The 22130-nt window shown below is 24.7% G+C and overlaps 1 protein-coding gene across 2 annotated transcripts; it reads left to right on the top strand.

Moving 5' to 3' along the window:
* The first annotated feature begins 19040 nt into the window (after window positions 1-19040).
* Window positions 19041-21327, top strand: LOC133781504 (uncharacterized). 2 transcript variants are annotated; one of them, XM_062220533.1, is made up of 5 exons: window positions 19041-19558; window positions 19675-19921; window positions 20392-20695; window positions 20802-20879; window positions 20990-21327. In XM_062220533.1, exons 2-5 carry the CDS (start codon window positions 19677-19679, stop codon window positions 21038-21040), a joined length of 678 nt encoding a protein of 225 aa, XP_062076517.1. In that variant the 5' UTR covers window positions 19041-19558; window positions 19675-19676; the 3' UTR covers window positions 21041-21327. The 2 variants fall into 2 exon arrangements, with proteins under 2 accessions (XP_062076517.1, XP_062076516.1); XM_062220532.1 differs by having other exon boundaries at window positions 20389-20695.
* The last annotated feature ends 803 nt before the right edge of the window (window positions 21328-22130 follow it).

Raw genomic sequence — 22130 nt, 5'->3', positions numbered from 1 at the left:
ATCTAAGGGCCCTTTTGGTTTAGATTTTTAAAAAGCTAGATGTGGCTTCTTAAATATTTTTTAAGACAAAGATGTTTGGTAAACTTATTAGCTTATTTAAAAAAATTATATTAAAATCACAGCTAAAATTTAGTCGAATTTTGATGAATATATTCAGTTATCTTGATTTAATTTATCAAAGCTTCAAAATTTACTCCTAAATTTTAATTCCACCATTCCAAGGGTTCTGTTGATAATTGTTATACCCTATAATCTAGATAAGGACTTTTGCTCAGGAAATCAAGGAATAAGTTATCATCTCGATCCAGATGCAAATAATTGGCTCGAAATGCCTGTTGTCATCTCAGCTCGAGTAAAAGACAATTATATTAGCTCGAAAGACAATTGTTATTTTATCTTGAAAAGTCTGAAAGATCAGCTCGAAAGTGTGTCAAAGAGAGATCAGAAAGGATAGAAAATCAATATTTAAATAACGATTTCACTTTTATAGGAATCTGTGCAGATATTTACTAATATAACCGTTTTCTTGTATTTTGAATTCGAATTAGATATTTTGTAATTCCACTCAACAATTTTATATCTCATCTAATTTTTTTTACAACACAACTAAATTTGATTATTACATAAGTTAATTACTATCTACAAAATTGGCACTAATCATCTCCACTCTATCTCTCTTTTTGGACCTCTCTATCTTTCTTTTTTTCAAAACATAGAAAACGGCCAAAAATTAGGAGTAAACAAAAGTTGAATGACTTTTTTAGAAAGAATATTAACAAATTTTTTTATTAGAAATCGACCAAAAAAACTAACAAAAATGACCACACTTTGGCCTTGGCCCCATCTACAAAGAAGAGAGAGACACTTACAAACTTCTATCCTTTATTGACACAAATGCTCAATTTTTTTATTTTTTTGAAAAACATATTTTATTGAAACATTAAATGTTCAACCATTGAAATTTAATTGAGCAAAAAATATATTTTAATCACTTCAATTATTTAGGATTTACCAAAATAATGATTCTTATTTAATTTATAAATAATAGAAGCTAAGAGAAAATATATATTTATGGGACACACTTTTTTAAAAAGAAAGTAATTATAACTCAAAAATATGAAAATTACTTGAGCTATATATCAACAAATGATAGAGAGATAGGTGTTGAGGTCTAACCTAAAACATTTAAAGAAATAAATCCTAAATAATAGGGAATTTTACATTATACACTTAATTTTCGCTAAAAAATTACATTTTTACGGACTGACAAATTTTTTTTAAAATTTTACAATTTTAAGAAATTTTTTATATTTTTACGGTTTTGCTTATTTTTCATCTTTTGTATTATTTTTTTAGTTGTTTTTATGTTATTTTTTTAGTTTTTTGGGTTTATGCATAGTTATTTTCATGTTGTTTTTTATTAGTTGTTTAAGTTTATGTATAGTTATTCTGTTGTTGTGTTAATGTCTAATTGGTGTTTAGATGTTTTCAATTATATTTTGAATTTTTGTTTTAAAAACGTGTTAGTATGCAATGGGTTGATTTTTAGTTGTTGTCCAATTATTATTTTTTAGTTATTTTTTAATATGTAAATATACATTGGGTTGATGTCTAATTATTATTTTTTAGTTATTTTTTTAAAACCATGATTAGTAAAAAAAAATTTAAAACAAAAATATATATATTTATGAAAAAACCCCTAAATAATATTTTCATTTTCAATGAAGTAATATAAGCATTCTAAAACCTAATAATACCAAAGAAAATAAATTACGAGGATATAATAATAAATCATGTTTTCCATTCCAATTAATATATATAAATTCCTACATATCTCAGTCAGCAATATTCTTTTTTAAGCCTCTAATTAATTATTCACATGGGAATGTGGCCACAAGTACTGACATTTATGATTACAAAATCACATGACAATATAAATTAGAATCTGTCCAAACCATAACAGCTCATCACAGCATATTTCATGCCCACAATTACAACTTTGCCTTTAATTTCCTTCTTTATTTTTTATTATTTTTTTTCTAAGCATGCAATTGGTATGGTACCACTAGCTTTGAATGTTATAAATTTCTTTTAGAAAATTAAAAAAATAATAATAATAAGGAAAGAAAAAAAAAGTTAATAATGGTATTGTATTAATACTTTGAATATTTATGAAATTTACCATCTAGAAATGTATTTCCAAATAACCCCACATTCCCATAAAACCAACCAAAGCAGAAAATTGCAAAAAAAAAAAAAAATTTGTTAAATACAAAAAGAATCTCATTTATTACAATACAAAAGTCTTTTTTTTTTCTTTAAGTTGTTTAAGACCATAGGTGCTAAATATGCAATTGGTACCACTATCTTTTGAATGTTTTAAATTTCTTTTAGAAAATTAGAAAAAATAATAAGGAAAGAAAAAACAAAAGTTAATAATTATGGTATTTTATTAACATATAAAAAACAAGAAATCAAATTAGAATGACAATACTTTGAAAATATTTATGAAATTTACCATCTATAAATGTATTTCCAAACCCCACATTCCCATTAAACCAACCAAAGTAGAAAATTGCAAAAAAAAAAAAAAACAAAAATTGTTAAATACAAAAAGAATCTCATTTATTACAATACATAATTAAACAACACTTCCTCCCACATTATTAACAATAATAATAATAAAAGAAATTAAAGCCCATTTCTTCTTCTTCTTCTTCTTCTTTTTCTTCTTCTTCTTCTTCTCTCCATTGGAAAACAAATCAACCCCACCATGAAATATTGAACAAAATATGCAAAGATATACACATATCTAAGCAAAAAAAATTGTAATTGAAAAATGGTGATGATGAAGATGAGAGCTTAGAAGACCAAGCCAAAAGCCAAAGCTAGAAGAGATGCAAAGAAGGCTGGGATAAATTGGGTGGCATCTGAGGTGGGGCTTGGGGCTGGTGCATCGGCAGCTGAGGCCATTGGGATGGCTGAGAATAAGGCCATCATCACCACCACAACCATCAACAAAACCATCTTCATAGACTTTGAGCACTCCATTTTCTCTTAGAAAATTTTGAAAAAAAACTCAAAGGGAAAATGTGATTGAGAGAATTAATGAGAAAGAAGATTTGGAATTGTTGTGATGATGTTTGGAGAATGGGATTGTTATGGATCTATTTTATAAGCACTTGAGAGGAATAGAAAGAGAGACAGAGAGAGCTTCAAGGGACAAACTGCCCTAGAGGATATTGGTTGGCATGGAATTGGCCTAACTTATTTTAGATATTTTATTTTTCCAAATTCAATGCATGATATATTATTATTTATTATTAACTTAATAATTATTTTTATCAACACTAATTAAAAATAACATATTTTGTGTAAGAGTGTGATGAAGTGTTTACAGCTTGTGTTACTATTAGTTAATTGCAAATATTCTAGGGTGGAATTGATTCTGTGAGCTGTGATTAGTTTGCTAGGATTTTATTCTTTCTCAACTTTATTTTTTTTATATTATTATTATTATTAGAAGAGGAATTGGTGAAAATTGTCTCTTTTTGAAGTGATTTTGTACTTTTGATTACTTTTGATAATTTAATGCAAAATGGCATATGTTTAAAATTTGACCAGTTGTCTAAATTTTTCTACTAATTGTCTAAAATTTTCGACCGGCTGTTTGAATTTTTCGACCACCTGTCTAAATTTTCGACTAGCTGTCTAAATTATGAGATGTCATTTTGCAAAAAATTATTAAATCTAGGCTAGAGTGCAAAATAACTTTAAAAAATAGATCATTTTGCCAAAGACCCATTATTATTATTATTATTATTATTTTCTTCTTCTTGCTTAGATAGATATATATTCTATGAAGAATTAATGAGCAATATTCCTTTTATTCTCTTTCTCTTTATCTTGTAATAAAGTGTAAATATGATGATTGAACTATTTTATTGAACATAACAAGCTATAGCGTGGTTGGTGAAATAATTAACTTAATTTTATAGAAAACTTATACACTTGTATACAAATATTTAAGAAATAATTACATGTATGACATATATAAAAATATAAATAATATAAACACAATACATTTTTAAGCTATATAAAAAACAACTCAGTCTTGTAACAAGAGCTTATGTTAATTGATATAGTAAAAGTGGAGTCTAATTATAACCACATATATATAGATATACATAATGTCATATTTTCTAAAAATTAATGAAAATATTTAGAATTATTCAGAAAAAATTATAATATTTATTCTTAAAATTTATTTGAAGAAATGGAAGCCTAAATAATATAATATATAAACATGATTAAAAACAAATTGATTACTATTATAAATTATAATAATCCACACTTTTGACTCACTTCCTAATTGCCCAACCAGACATTTTATAGGATATTTAAATATTTGGATTTTATAAAAATATAAATTCTATTTTGTTAACTCTAATATTTTTCAACAATCTTTAGCATTGACATGGGAGTCACTCTTTGTATGAACAATTGATAAATGTCAATTTATATGTGACTATTGATATTTCCTTTTTTTTTTACAAATTAATTACTATTATTATTATTATTAAAAATAAATAAATAAAGACGACCATAGAAATTTTTATATGTCACAATACCTCCTTAAATTACAGATTATTACATATATTTTTAACTACCACATTAAACTATTTTATGTTAAACATTATATATTTGGATATAATGCCTTATATATAAATATATAGATTTATTAAAAATACAATTATATTTGCTTTGAAGGATTCTTTTTTTTTGATGAATTTTATTCAAATTTATTTGTGTCAATAAACTTATTTGTTGATTTTCTTTAATACTATTCCATTTTCAAAACACAGAAACTTAAAAGTGGTCCCACAATTACTGCCAGTTCTTATAAAAAATCACAAGACAATATTAGAATATGACAATCAACAACAGCTCATCACAAACTTTCATCACCACACATTTGCAAATTTGCCATTTTCTTTTCATATATAGTAATTTGACCATTTAATATGATGCTAGTTTTGATTCAATGGCATGAACTTGATTTTACAGAATCACTAAGAAACAAAAAATAAGAGCTGGAGAATACAAGAATATGTGACTTTGATTAAATACCAACCAAAATATAAAAAATACACAAAATTATTAAATTAAAAACATAATATACATATAATCAAAATCCCACAATCACATCATTACAGCAATAATAATCAATGACTCAAAAAAAAAAAATCTAAAACATCATTATAAGAATGTGACTTTTATTAAATCCCAACCAAAATATAAAAATTACACAAAAGTAATAAATTAAAAAACATAATATACAAGAATAATCAAAATCCCACAATCACATCATTACAACATTAATAATTAATGACTCAAAATAAAATTATCTAAAACCCCATTAACCCTCTCTTTTTCTCTCACTCACAAACTCCATACAAATGGCATTAGAAAGAGAAAAGGAGAAATGGGTCAAAGAGAGTGAGAAGAAGAAGAAGAAGAAGATTGAACAATATTAATATGCATATCTAAGCAAAAAATATGGTTGAAAAATGAGCTTAGAAGACCAAGCCAAAAGCCAAAGCTAGAAGAGAAGCAAAGAAGGCTGGGATGAACTTGGTGGCATCTGAGGTGGGGCTTGGGGCTGGTCCATCGGCAGCTGAGGCCATTGGGATGGCTGAGAATAAGGCCATCATCACCACAGCCATCAAAAATACCATCATAGACTTTGACTCCATTTTCTCTCTTGGAAAAAGTTCGGAACTTTGAAGTTGTGATTATTGTGAGAGAGAGATTGAGAAGATTTGTGTGTATTGTAAAGAAAGATGTGATATTTGGAGAATGAGATTGTAACTATAGATATATATATATAAGGAGTTTGATTGAGATGATGAGATGGGTTTGTGTGTGTGTGTGTGTGTGTGTGTGTGAGAGGACAGAGTGGGCATAGACAATTGTTGCCAAACAGCTGTCTAGTTTGGCTTTGTGGGTCCCCACCTTTTGCTGTCTTTTCTTTCTTAATTACTGTGTTTGTCATTTTTGCTTGTTTGTATTCTTTTCCTTCTTTTTTTACTATTTTTATTTTTTTATTTATTTATATTGGGAAAGTTGTTTTATGGTAATTGATCATTCACTTCAAAAAAAAAAAGTTTCCTAAGACTAATAAATGTATGAGAGTTAGAGATACCGTGTATATTATTAAAAATATTTATTTTCTTTTTTAATAAATTACATTATTACCTTTTAAAAAAAGTATGTAATTATTTAGTATTACGTGTTTTCGTAAAATATTATCTTATTATCTTGTGTTTACAAATAATGCTCATTCAGTATCCTGCATTTTAAAATCGTATATATTTGGTACCTTGCATTTTAAAATTGTATATATTTGGTATCATAAACTCAAATTTAATTAATAAAATTTTACTAATTTAATCAAATTACTATCAATAATACGATTTACAAATTATATATAACTGTTGACAGTTTGATCAGAATTGACAAAATTTTATCAATTAGAATACTAAATATCTATATTTTTAAAATATGGAGTACCATATGAGTATTATTGAAAACAGAGGGTACCAGATCGATATTTTGCAAAAACAAAGGGTACCAAATGAGTAAATTCCATTAAAAAAAATGTAGTTTTGATTTTTTTTTAATAAGATGACATTTGGAAATTTTGTGTTCGTGTTGATTAGTTGTTTTGCTAAAATGGGTTTGAAAACTATGGTGAAGATTGTTTTCATACATTAATATTTTGTTTAATTTTTTTTTATATTTTGCTTAACATGGTATTTATGAGAGCTCTAAATTGTTATTTAAAACACTATAATAAGGTCTTATATGGTCCTCCTATCCCTTCTTTATTTGCCTAACTACTATTACCAAATACCAATAACTTCATACAAAAAATATTCACATGAATAAAGGGAATTTATATGACCAAACTTCTACATTCTTTATTTAAATTTTGAAATTGTGCATTAAAATCAATGATTGCTTTTTCTACCATACTTGTGATTTATGGCATAAATAAATAGATAAATAAAAATTATGAGATGACACACACATATATATATATATATGTAAAAACGGCTATATGAAGTCAAATAAATTTAGAGGTAGGAAACTTGAAGTTGAAATCAAAATGAAAATGATATGGTAACCGTTTGATGTGTGGCTCTAAAGTAATAAGAAGATCACCTAATTTGAATATTGGTGCCTTGTCTATATCATCTTTATTTTTCCATATTTCACCCACGGTTTTGAATGGAAATAATAATAATCTCTCTTAAAAGTCTTGCATGGAAATCACAAAATTTGGACTCAATCAAACACACATACATATGTATGGATTATTCTAAATTTAAGGTAAAAGATAAAAGAAAAAATTGTTCATTTTTTTTCCATATATAATGTATTTTGTAATAACTTAAGAGAATTTACTTATTTGGTATCTTATATTTTTGCAAAGTATCATTTTGGTACTATTTGTTTTCAATAATACTGATATGGTACCATGTATTTTAAAATTATACATATTTGATAGCCTAGACTCAAATTTGATAGATAAAATTTTGTTAATATTATCAAACTGTCATTAGTTATATGTAATTAAGTAATTAAATTTAAATTTGGACCTTATATAATTGATTAAATTGATAAAATTTTATTAATTAAATTTGAGTTTAGGGTACTAAATATGTACGATTTTAAAATACAGGGTACCAAATATGTACGATTTCAAAATACTCGATAGCAAATAAATATTATTATAAACACAGGGTACTAAAATGATACTTTACAAAAATATAGGATACCAAATGGTTACCTATAACATATTGTATAAATATAAAGACATTCTAACTTCTATACATGACAAATGAGTAAATGTCACATATTTTGTGTTTTAACATAAAACATGAACTTTTTTTTCTTTTGCATGAAGATAACCTAAAAGTATGAGTTTTTGAGTTGTCAAAATATAGTTGCCCCCCATGATCATCATAACTTTTTTTAAAGAATTACTTTTGTAACGTTCATTTAATATTTCAAAGTTAAAATATATATATATATATATATATAGTGATATAAGCATGGTTAGTGCAATTTTCATAAAGTAGCTCAATGAGTTGTATTGCCTAGAAATTGATCAACAAGAACCGGACACCTTTGCATTTGTCATGAAATTACTTTAAATTGTAAAATTAATTAAATAATAATGAGAGAGAAAAAACTTTGTGAGACAAATTTGAGTTCTTTTTTTTTTTATATATATATGTATAAAGAATGAAAAGTAGCTAATGAGTCATGATCAATAAGAATAAGAGAATGGGAATGCATATGGGCCTCAATTGAACCAATTGTGTTTCTTTACTTTACTTTGAAACTAAGGTACCTAATAATAACATGAAAAATATCTTTAATTTTTCATTTCAAAAGAAAAAAAAAATGATTGTTCAAACACCAAAGGGGCATGCCTATGTTAAATTGAATCTTCTCATACTCATCCCTTACTATTTGAGAGCAATAAAACTAAAACAATATAAACTCATTATTTAAAAAAAAAAAACACTAATCACCACTATAAAATGGGGTTTTATTCATCACTTTTTAGGGTGAGTATGTCAAAATTAAAATTTGGGAGGGAGTTTTATGTCATCTTCCATTTAAAATGACATAATAAAAAAATAGAAGTGGGAAGCGACGAGAGTGAATGAGAAACTCAAATATTATTTCTCATCACTTTTTATACATTTTTTTTTGTCGTTTCGATAGATATTGTTTACGAAAATCATAAAAAAGTGATGAGAAAATCTTCTATTGTAATAGTGATATAACGTAGAAATAGGAATTCTAATGTCAAATTTTGTTTAATTTTAGAGAACGATCTCGGAGGTTCCCTTATAACTATTGAGATAGATATCATTTCTTGACAGTTCACAACTGCAAAGATAGAGTACATTCTATCTCTACACCCATAATATTTTTTGTATAGTAAATTTAAGGGAATTTACTCATTGGTACCCTATATTTTTGTAAAGTATCATTTTGGTACCCTCTATTTTCAATAATACTCATATAGTACCCTGTATTTTAAAATTATACATATTTGATACCCTAGACTCAGATTTGATAGATAAAATTTTGTCAATATGATCAAACTGTCATCAGTTATATGTAATTAAGTAATTAAATTTAAATTTGGAACTTACATAATTGACAGCAGTTTGATTAAATTAGTAAAATTTTATTAATTAAATTTGAGTTTAGGGTACCAAATATGTACTATTTTAAAATACAGGGTACCATATGAGCATTATCGAAAACAGAGGGTACCAAAATGATACTTTGCAAAAACACAGGGTACCAAATAGTTACCTTCCCTAAATTTAATTTAAGAGTTACATTTGATTATTATTGTACAATAATTTTATTAGAAAATAAAATTCTCACACTCATCTTTAATATGAGAATTTTTTTATGTATCTTGCAAACTCAAATTTGACATCCAGTATTTTTTCATACCAAAAAAAATTTAATTTTAATTATTATTATTTTTGTTAAATATTTTGGTGAAAATTAATTATACATTCCAGCATCCTTCTACCTAAATAATCAAGTTATTTTGATGAAAATATAACCATAGAGTTAATGTTTCAAGGAAAACCTCAAATTATAATCGTTAGGTATAATTAGACTCCACACACCTAATTAACATATTTAACTTTTAATTTATTTTAGTTAATCCCTCAAAATTCACTTCTCTTTCCAAAAGATTCTAACTTTCAAAAACGATAAGTATGAGTAACAACACATTATAAAATATGCAAATATTAATCACCATCAAAATTCTCTCTTATATCTCTTCTGTATAAAAAGTGTGTAGTTCACATAATTTTTTGGTTTTAACGATTTTTTTTTGTTAATTTTAACGAAATATTCTAAATATTTAAGAAAATATACTTTTAGAACCAATTAAAAATATATATTTATTAACTATATTAATTTAAATTTAAATGCTATAAAATATCATTATTATAATAATATTTGATATTAAATTAGATATTTATTAATTATATTAAAATAAATTTAAATTTTATAAGCTATCATTATTATAATAATATATTATACAATACTAGATATTTAATAATTATATCAATATAAATTCAAATACTATAAAATATTATTATTATAAAAATATATAACATATAATATATAATTCTAATTTTTATAAAATAAAAATTTAGTAATTATAATAATATAAATTCAAATATTATAAGATATTATTATAATAATATTTAATACAAAACTAAATATTTAATAATTATATTAATATATAAATCCACACGTTATAAAATATTATTATTACAATAATATTTAAGACATAATAAATATATCATATATAAGTGTCGTGTGTATTCAAATAGTATAACTGTGTAACTAAATAAAAAATTAGAATAACACTTATCTTCTACCAAGAATTAATAAAAAAATTTCTTCTCCAAATAATTGAGGTGCGATTTGAATAAGGTTTAATTTTTTTTAATATGTTTGTATCATTCTTTTATCTATAATATTATTTATTTATTTAAAATTTATATGACAAACATAAAAACTTAATAAAAATAATTAATAATTTTTTAAATAAAACTAAGTAAACGTGTTTTGCATGTTGCTTACACCTAACATATTTAAAAATCTCAATAAAGAAATTAAGACTAATTTTTTTGTTTTTTGTAGTATAACTTTAATATTGATCAATCTGTAGTAATATCTTTAATATTAATTAAATAGGAAAAAGAGGGGAACTAATTTGTTTATTTTCAGTGCTTAATAAATGCTCAGACCCTTATAATTATTCCTCCTTGGCAAGAAGCAATCTATTTTGGCCACTAATATTAATTAGCTGAACTGCCAATTTGCAAAATTTCTAATAAGAAAGCAAAAACGTATAAAATTCTTCAACTAACCAACTTTCCCTGTAATAATATATAATATTTATATATATAATATAATCCTAGAATTGTTACATATTTCAATGTGTAAATATGTAAAATTAATTACTACACAGATTTATATATATTTATATATTTTGAGAATGAGATGTCTTCTGCAAAAAGATTGGTTTTAGAATATTTGTCTATTCAGAAGAAGAAGAAGCTTCTTCTCTGCTCTGTCACTCATTAATTATTATAAATAAATAAAATACACATGACATAAAATGAAAATGATTTTAATTATTAATTTTACGGTTAAAATGTTATTTTCAAGACATCCAGTCTTTAATTAGTAGACAACATTGATTTTGTCAAATGGTTAATTAAGCTTTTTTATATAAGAAATAAAAATTCAAAAGCTATAAAAACTTACATATATAAATATTTATATATATATATATAAAAGGTAGGTAATCATTTGACATTTTGTGTTTTTCTTAAGTATTGTTTTGGTAGTCTGTATTTACAATAATGCTTATTTGGTACACTGTATTTTGAAATCGTACATATTTAGTACCATGTATTTCGTATATATTTCGTACCTTAAACTCAAATTTAATTAATAAAATTATGTTAATTTAATCAAACTGCTCTCAATTATATAAGTTCCAAATTTAAATTTAATTACTTAATACATATAACTGATCACAGTCTGATTATATTGATAAAATTTTATTTGTCAAATTTGTGTATATGGTACCAAATATATATGATTTTAAAATACAGGATACCATATGAGTATTATCGTAGAAAAAAAATACTAAAATGATACTTTATAAAAACACATGATACTAAATAAGTAAATTCCCTATATATATAATACATGTTTAAATAAACTGACTAATCAAAAATCTTGTGTTATTTAACCTTGATTTTTTCAGATTTATTTTATTCCAATTAATTATGTTATTAATAAGCTCAATTAGTCAGGACTAATGAGATGTGTGTGTGTTGTATTTGGCCATAATTAATAAAAATAAATTGATATTTATTTTTTAGAAAAATATTCAAGACTACCTTCTGTCTCTCTTCTTTATTTTATTAATTATTATTTTATGGATAAAATAATTAATTAGATTTCATTATTAAATGCACATACTCCCAATGGTTTGTTCTGATGATATGAATATTAAAAAGAGAGCAACATGAACACCAATGATGATCATCATGTTTGCAATCATTTATATCAATATGATATATTTATATATGTATGTATATATATATGCTGTAAAGTAAAATAAAATAAAATAAAATAAAATTATTAAGAACATATATATATTCATGACCTTTACACACCCAATCATACATACTTATATATCAATTATTATTATACATATTAATATACAATGCACTCTTATAATAAAATCATATGGTGCTTTATTAATTTTAATAATAATAATAATAAAATGCTGTATTTTCATTAATTTGTTATATTGATTGATTAATTAAATCTTTTTATTTCAACTTCATCTGAATGGTTCAACTACAAGACTGAAACATTTTATTTTATTGAATGGATCAAGTCTCTTCTTCTTTCTTCAGTTATTAACTTGTATTTGACTAGTTTAATTGAAAAAATATATATTTATATATAATTATTAACTAATTATAACTACAGAGAAACACCATATAATAATAAAATAGTATTTATTGAGATCAGCTCAAGTTGGGTTGTATCTAATTATAATTATATTATTAATACTGATTTATAATCAGATTTCTAAAGCATAAAATCCTTCTATTTATTCATGCATGTTCTGTAAACAAAAATTTATTCTTTTTTTTTTTAAAAAAAGTGTGAGAAACAATATTTACCATAGATATGGGGGTATGACTAATATACTATATATGCTATAGGTATATAAATAAATATATATATATATATATATTTAGTAAAAATAAAATCCTCTGCACCCAACAACATTTAAAATCAATTCATTTTAAATAAATTTCACATTAGTAAGGCTTATATATATACTAGGTTAAAGAGTTGTTTGCTTAGTTTTATTTATAAATTTTTTTAATTATATTTATTAAATTTATATCATTGTCATATAAATTTCAAACAAATATTTATAATTTTTTTTATATATACAATAATATGATAATTTTCTTAAACATAAATGATAATTTTTTTAATAAAAATTAAGATTATGTATTATATATTATTATTATAATGATATTTTATAATATTTAAATTTATATTAATATAAGTATTAAATATTTAGTTTTGTATTAAATATTATTATAATAATAATATCTTATAATATTTGAATTCATATTAATATAGTTAGTAAATAGTTAGGATTATATATTATCATCATAATAATATTTTATAACATTTAAATTTATATTAATATAATTATTAAATATCTAATATTGTATTATATATTATTATAATAATGATATTTTATAACATTTAAATTTATATTAATATAATTATTATATATGTAGTCTTATATTAAATATTAATATAATAATAATAATTTATCATATTTGAATTTATATTAATATAATTAACAAATAATTTTAAAAGTATATTCCGTTAAAATTAACAAAATAAACTGTTAAACCCATAATTTAAGTTATTTACCCAGAAGATATATATGAATCCATGCATGCATTTAATTAAAATAGAAAATCCTAGTGGGAAAAAAAGAAAAGGGAAGCACTAGATTTTCTTGTGGATTCATTGGAAAAACTTATTCTATAGAATTAATGGATTGTGTCAACCCTTCAAACATTGGTAATTAATGTGTTAGATATTCATTTAAATACACTTATTATAATATTAATGTTTCCATCGATTTATATATGCTAGCAATTATTAAAAATTAAATCAAAACTCGTGTTTTTTTTATAATTAGTTTAAGTGTATTAGGCTTTGTTTGAAAAAAAAATTATGAGGGAAAAAAATGAAGGAAAATGTTTTCTATAAATTTGATAAGAGACTTTTTTTAATTTTTTTTTTGTATATATTTATAATTGTTAATTTTTTTTAGAAAAATAATTATTAATTTATTGATTCAATCCAAACATGAGAAAATCTAATCCTTTAGATTTTATTTTTTTAGCTCTTAAAATCTAAAATCCAAACAATGCCTTAATACTAAGTGTATTCGCGAGCTATGATTTCTCACTTAATTAGCTTTCGAGGAAATTACCTCTTTCATTGGAATATTATTTTCTCTATCCACTAAATTAATATGCTAGTATAAAATCAATTAAATTTTGTTTATGTTGGAGCAATATTATGGGTGGAATTAATAAAGATAGAGCTCATAATTCGTATAAATGTGTTGACACTTGTGACACAAACTTTACACGAACACTAAATTGCTTAGAATGATACAATTAACGATTAAACATGTCACATGATACAAAATGAAATTGACATGATTAAAAATAATTACAAATTCTACAATACAACAATCTTTCATAGAAAGATAAAAAATAATTATTTTCTTAAACAGATTAGAAATATCGTTTTTAAGTTAGGTAGGTTGACCATAGAATTACGGGTTCATTATTCGTGTTAAGTGGGTCGATACGATACTTAATAGTCACCCAAACTTATTTATTTCGTGTTGTATCAAAAATGACTATTGTCGGATGTCGTTAATTACATGTGTGTAGCAACACACACTAATACAAATCAACCTCCCAACATTAGATTATCCCAACTTGTCGACAAGTTCGAATAGAGTATGCAAAAACTAAGGTGTCGTTTGGTTGGAATGAATGAAAATTGAGGAATGGGAATAAGAATGTAAAAATGAATAGGAATAGAATGGAATAAAACTTAATATGAATAAAAAAAATTGATAAAAAAATTATTAATTTTTTTTAAAATTTGTGTTGAAATGGTATTTCCTCATATTTTCAAATGGAATAATCATTTCACCAAAATAGTGGAAAAGTCATTACATTGGAATGACATTCTAATACTCTAATTAAAATGCAACCAAACAAATGAATTGAATGAAAATTGATTCATTTCCATTATATTTAATTCTATTACCCCCAACCAAACATCACCTAATTGTATACATCTTCTTGTCTAGAGTTCATATCGATTAATATAGTTAGAATATGTTCTTAATTAAATTAAAAATATTTGAACACATATAGAGAAGGCACTACATCTTCTTGTCCAAAGATGGATATCAATAGAAAAATATTTGCCCAATTTTTTATTTAGTGCTTGAAAAAAACTTATAACTTAAGAGATACCAAACCAAAATACAAAGTAGTCTTATATTGGAAATAGTTAATTTTGAAGATACGAAAAAACTTTACTAAATTGATGTTGCACACTTATTTCTCTCTCTCTCTCTCTCTCTCTCTCTCTCTTTCTTTTGTTTGTAAAAATTGATGTTGTAAAATTTCTAACACATTTTTAACTTGTGATTTTCAAATGTTCTAAAATGGAACCATATAAGACAATGACACATTGTATCTCTAGTTTCCTTTATTTTAATTAAAAAAATAATTCAATTATAATTTTTTTTTATATATATATATGGGTTAGTACTTAATTGTTATATCAATTTATACTCATTGATGGTTACATTTTTTTTTTCATTCATTGGATTATTATTGAATGGTTGTGATTAACTAGAAAAGTAATAGTATTTATTCAAAATATATTATTCCCTTAAAAAGAATGTTAATTAAATTTGATCAAATATAAAAAATAAATTTTATTATAATCATTAAATTGGTTCTAAAATAAATTAAATTAGAACTAAAGTGTTAAAAATAAAATAATTTAGAGATTGTGCTTATAAGAACATCAATAAAATTAATTGTGTATTTTTGATGTTATAATCACATAATGATTATAAATAAATAACTAATTTAATTTTATATTTAGAAATTCATTTTTAATTCTAAAATTAAAATTTTAAAATGGAAATGTATGATTTATGATCTATTAAAATCTTGGTCGCTAAAAATGTAACCACCATTAAGATAATATATATATATATATACATATATATAATATATTTGTGTTAACTCATATTTTTATTAAAAACAATAAGATATCCCAATTGAATTTATATCACAAGGTGAGTTACCATTTTTAGTATTGGATATTACAATCAATTTAAATGATATGTTTTTCTTTATTTTGTTCATCAAAATAGCTTTGCTAAAATTTACAAGTTTAAAATGGAATAATAACAAAAGTATCTATTATGTTATTCCTAAAAATTTTAAATTGCAAAATATTTCCCATTCCCTAGTCTAAACTCAAATCATATCTAAAATTTAATTAAATATTATAGCAGCACAAAAAGTATTTAGAATGAATTTTTATTTATTACTGATTTTTCATCTACAAAAAACTCATAAGTTAATTTTTATCTCAATTATCAACTAGATTGAATTGAGAATAAATATTTTTGTTATTTTATTTTAATTTTGAGTAAGAATTAGATTTAATTATATAAAATGAGTACAAGAGAAGGAAATTTGTGAAATTCTCCAAAATTCAAGATGGAACATCTAATTAAATTAAAAAAGATTGAAGGATTTTAATAATTGTCCCATTTATATTTTCCATTCATGAAAACACGTGAAATATTATTCTAAAAAGAAATATAAAAAATAGAGAGGGATGAAAAGGTAATCAAACCAAAGAAAATATGAATGAGTTTTTTATAATGATTGAAATTGACAAATGTGTTTTTGTAATGATGGGCTTTTAGTTATTGGTTAGGGACATTTGGGCTTTCGTATTGGGCCAGAATCAATGACTATATTTGGGCTCTCCATATTGGCCCATATTCAATGACTATATTTGGGCTTTCTCTATATTGGCCCATATTCAATGACTTTATTGGGCTTTCTCCAAATACTAATAAGATGGGTTATTTTAGTAAAGGGGATTTTTTATAAATATGTCTTTTATATTATTACAATGCAAAATAAATATAGGGATTATATTTTTTCTAATTTTTATGAGAAAATTTATTAAAGAAAAATATATAGTGTATAAAACAAAATTGCTAACTAACTAAATATGAGAAATTTGATTAAGAATAAAATTATGGCATAAACCAACTTCTATACAAAAATATGATAAACTAAACCCATAAAAGTGAAAATTCTTAAAAAAAAATTATAGAATAATTTTTTTTTTTTTGAAGAAAAGCCATATTTTTACAAACTTTATTAAAAAAACGTATATAAAATGTAATTTCATCTTTAGTAAATGCCATTGTTTGCTTTATTTTTATAGGAGTAAAAATATTTATTTACATACTGGTATATCTATAAGTAATGCTACAAATAAATTACTTTATGCATTTTGAAAATGCAAATTATCAATATTCTTTTTTCCTTCTAACTCTATTATTTCATATTTATCCTTAAATAGAAGTAATTTTAGATTAATATCATGTTTAGTATTTTGTTTTAGAAAATTCCAAGGACAAAACTCTATTTATAAAATCTACTAAAATTAATCTTCTATTTGATTTGGTTTTGGTCTAACTTTTTTCCTATAAGATACTTTTACTCTTGTATGGTTACAATTAATAAAATTTTAATTAATTTCTATTTTATTTTTTAAAACCAAAATCAATTTTACATGTTTAATATTTCATTTTTTTATTGTTATTATTTTTTTCAATAATAAAAATATTATACATTAATTTAAATTGTTTAATTGTAATAAAAAAAAGTAAAATAATTTTATCCAGAAAAAGTTTGACTAATATCAGGGATAGGATTTGTTTCAATATATTTTATAAAATAGAATGTTACTTGGATTTTTTTTTTATGTAAAAAAAAGGCTTATGTTTGGTAGTTAGCTAAAATATAAGAGACAAAATGATATTTTCTTAAAAAAAAATCAAACTATACAATTTTATACTTTTGAATTGACATATGACAATTTATTTGTTTTTATTTTCAATTCACATTTCCTGTTAGAAAAAAAGGAAAAAAAAAACTTTAGCTATAGAATAGAGATTTTATTAAAAATATTAAACATAATTATTTGTTTATCTTGTTATTTAGTTTGAAATGTCCATATAATATTTTGGAAAAATAAAGAGTATTTATATAAAATATTTGTATGTAATCGAGATCTACGTACTAAAACAAATAAAGCTCACAATATTAAATTTTTACGTGAATATTAAAATTTTGGTGCCCAACAAATATTATAATATGCCAATATAACCTTTTAATTAAGGAGCATATATGTAACGATCGTGTTTCAAACTTTTCCAGTCATTTAAGAATGTCTTTAAGATGGAGATTAACGATTCAAGTTGAAAGCGCGTCATAAATTCTCGAGGGATTTAAGCCTCTAAGAGCTACAAAACGCCAATTGGTATTATCTTTACGTATGTATTGTTTCCTTTTTTTTAGCGTAGAACTCTTTCATAAATTTTTGAAAGAGCTCCACGCTTAAAAAAGAAACAGAACATATGTATAGCGGGGATGTTAATAAGAATCATAATTTTCCGAGCCAATCCTAATAGGGACTCGAAGCGGGGTTGTTACTCGTTATAATATAGGTTTTTGTATGAGTAAATCAAATTTTTGTCATTTTTCTAAAAGCATATTAAAATGAGTCTTTTTCAAATATGGGCCGAAAAAGTGCTTACAAACCTATTCCCAAATCACCATCTATGGAATATATTGCCAAGAAATAGAATCCAAATTGGATTGGTTTTTAAGGGCAAAATAGATACAAAGATGACGTGTGATGACATGGACAGCATCACGTGCACAAGTCTCTATCACGTGTCAAACAAATAAATTAATTAAATAAGAAATATTTAAAAAAAATTAAAATAATAATAAAAATCCCAAACCCCAACACAACACCCACCCAAGGCTTCCAAACCCAAGCAGTAGTCCTAGTCCAACCAAAGAGCACCAAAGTCATTCAGTTGGAGGGAAACTCCATCTGACCGTCTATTTTTGATCCAACGGTGGAGATTGTCCCAACAACGAATGAGAAATCCAAAGGTGAAAAGGAGAGAGAGAGAGAGAGAGAGAGATGTATATATACAAAATACTGAAAAACAGAGTCTTCTGGTGAAGATAACAGAGAAAGAAAGAACCCTCTCAGACACAACCACTCTCTCTCTCTCACAACCTCTTTTCCACGAAATTGCTCATCTGGGTTTCCTTCATTTTCCCGGAAAACTCATCTGAACTTTCTCATCTTTGGAGGGAAAGTTTGCTCTTTTTATCTCAGAAGAGTTTGTTTGAGGTTGTGGTGGTGGTGGCTCTGCTACTGCCGCCATATAATGCAACTTTTTATCAACTTGTAAATCACCGCATCCTTGTTTTCTGGTTTTGTTCAACTTTTGGTGTTTGTTTCCCGGGAAAAAGATAAAAGAAAACGATAACTTGGATGATGTTTATGTGAAGAAGATCAAATAAAGAGAGGAGCTTTTGTATTATCTACTGATCTTGCTTTCTGGGTCATTACTAATTCATTCATATGCATCATAATCTGAGAGAAAATTGAATAGTTTTCACTCTTATATCTATAGATCTTAAAGGTCAGTTACTCTTTTTTCATTTCTGTGTGAAATAAATTTTCTGGCTTTTCTTTCTTCTCTGTTGTTTTCCCGGGAAAATCTCAAATGGGTTTTGTTGTTGTTGTTGTTGTTGATAGAGATGGAGAAGGAGGTGAAGAGCCAAAAAGGGTGTGCGGCGGCGACTGTCTCGGCAACGGCGACGGCGGCGGAGACTGACTTTGTGTTGCAGTGGGGTAATCGAAAGAGGCTTAGATGCGTGAAAGTGAAGAAAGACCAAAACTTGAATGGGAAATCATCTCCAGATTGTTTGGATAGAAAGAAAATCACTTCTCGTCTTATATCATCAGCTAAAGATTCTTCACCATTACAGCAACGTCTCAACAAGTAATTATAACCCTTTTTCTCTAACTCAAATAGATTAAATCTAAAGTTCGTTCTTTTTTTTTTTTTTTTTTTGATTTTCAGTGTTTTATTGTTTTGATGTACAAAGCTTAGGAGTCTAGAAGGAGATTGAAAAGAAAAGAAAACCAGGTCTGAATTATTTAGTTATTTTTTTCAAAATTTGCTATGAAGGAGAGAGAAACCCATGTTTGGTTGCTGAGAAAGTTTAAGAAAATGGAAAGCTTTGACTCCGATTTATGTGGAAATTCTTCTATTCTGGTGGTTATTGTTATTAGATAAGTTACTTGTTTATTTTTTTAAATTTTTTTTTCATTGTAGTTGAAAAGATAAACCCTTGATTGGTTACTAAGAAACTACAGGAAAGAAAGTATGAAAAAGCTTGATTTTTCTTAGCCCTTGTGTTGTTTGTAAGCAGAAGGCAAACTAAAGATTCAAACTTTTGATTGCAGTAGGAGCTTGAATTCTCCAATGAACAACCGAAAATCGGTGACATCGCCGGAGAAGGAAGATCGGTACTACACGACGAGGGGATCATTGGGATTAGATGAGAATGGAAAGATGTTGGGATTGGAACATCATCCTCATCATCTTCATCATTTTGGTCAGACAGGAGAGAACAAAGCTAAGATTGTTTGGCCGAAACTGTTTGTTTCGTTGTCAAGTAAAGAGAAAGAAGAGGATTTCATGGCTATGAAAGGGTGTAAGCTTCCTCAAAGGCCTAAGAAAAGAGCCAAGTTTCTTCAAAAAAGCTTACTTGTAAGGTTTTTTTTGTTTTTTTTGGTTTTTTGCTCAAATTTTGATCTTGTTTGATTGATTGATTACTCCAAATTTTGACATTTGAATTGTGTTTGTGTGTTTATAGTTAGTTATGCCAGGTACATGGCTAACAGATTTGTGTCAAGAAAGGTATGAAGTTAGGGAAAAGAAGGCTTCAAAGAAGGTACTTTTTTTTTTCTTCTATGCAAGTGGACTTGTTTGGTTTCTGAGAAAATGGTTGATGGAAAATGATTTTGATGGGTTTGGTTTGGTTTTGTCATTGTGATGATGCAGAGACCTAGAGGATTGAAGGCCATGGGGAGTATGGAAAGTGATTCAGAATGAGAAGTTGGGAGTTGAAGATGTCTAAAGCTTTGGTTTTTAATTTTTTTTTTATTAGAAGATATCAAAACATGAGAGGAAAAAAGAAAAAGAATGAAAAAAAGGATGGAAGATAGAAAGAGATTATAAATGTAGCCAAAATCTCTCCTCTACTTAGGAGCATTTTGAGGTTTGAGAAATAATATTTGGAAAAAGAAAAAAAAAATTGTAATTTTCTTCTCCTATTTTTGATGTGTAATATGATGATACACTCTTCTCTCTTTATTTTATTCTTTAATTTTCTGTTATAATGTTCAATCTTAGCTCTTCATTATGGTTTTCATTTCACTCAATTATCTAATCAAATATAAGTTTGAGGTGTATATATGCACACATATTCTTTATGTGGAAAATTTTAACCTTGTTGGAAATTTCAATTTTTTTTTTTCTTTCCTTTATTGGAGATCCCTGCATTTATTAAAAAAATAGGGATATAAAAACAAACTTTGGATATTGAAATAGTAATCGAATCATTATTTGTGTGATGAAAAAAATGCCCAAGTGATTTATATTAGCCGTTAATGCTATTGTGATATTTTTTAAGGAGTCAAGTATGAATAACAATTATTATGTATTTAAGGAAATTTAGATTGGCAGATACCAAAACAAACAAACAAAATATTAGAACCCCTAAACCTATAAATATATCAAGGGTTTATGTCTTAATTTTTTTTTGATTCATTACTTGTTTATAGATTTTGTATTTTGATAAATTATTTTTTAGACTCTATATTTTTTAAAATAGTTCAAATAAATCTTTAAACTTGATTTTGATCAATTTTTTAAACTAAAATCATATATAATTCATCAAACTAACAACTGTGTTGTTATATTCAATTTTTTGTTTATCGAAATCAAGTTTAGAGATTTATTGGAACCATTTTACAAAACAAAGGGTTAATAAAATAATTTGTCAAAATACAAAGTACAAACAAGTAATGAGACAAATCACAAGATCTAAAAATGTAAAAAACCATATATCAATAAACTTACCCTTGTGAAAATACTGAAAATCTCATTTCATATTTAAAGAACTGTCAACCACTAAATTCCC

The sequence above is a fragment of the Humulus lupulus genome, chromosome 6 (assembly GCF_963169125.1).
Source record: "Humulus lupulus chromosome 6, drHumLupu1.1, whole genome shotgun sequence".
NCBI classification, from domain to species: domain Eukaryota; kingdom Viridiplantae; phylum Streptophyta; class Magnoliopsida; order Rosales; family Cannabaceae; genus Humulus; species Humulus lupulus.
The sequence above is the reverse complement of the archived record's forward strand: the minus strand, read 5'-3'. Positions and strand labels throughout refer to the sequence as shown.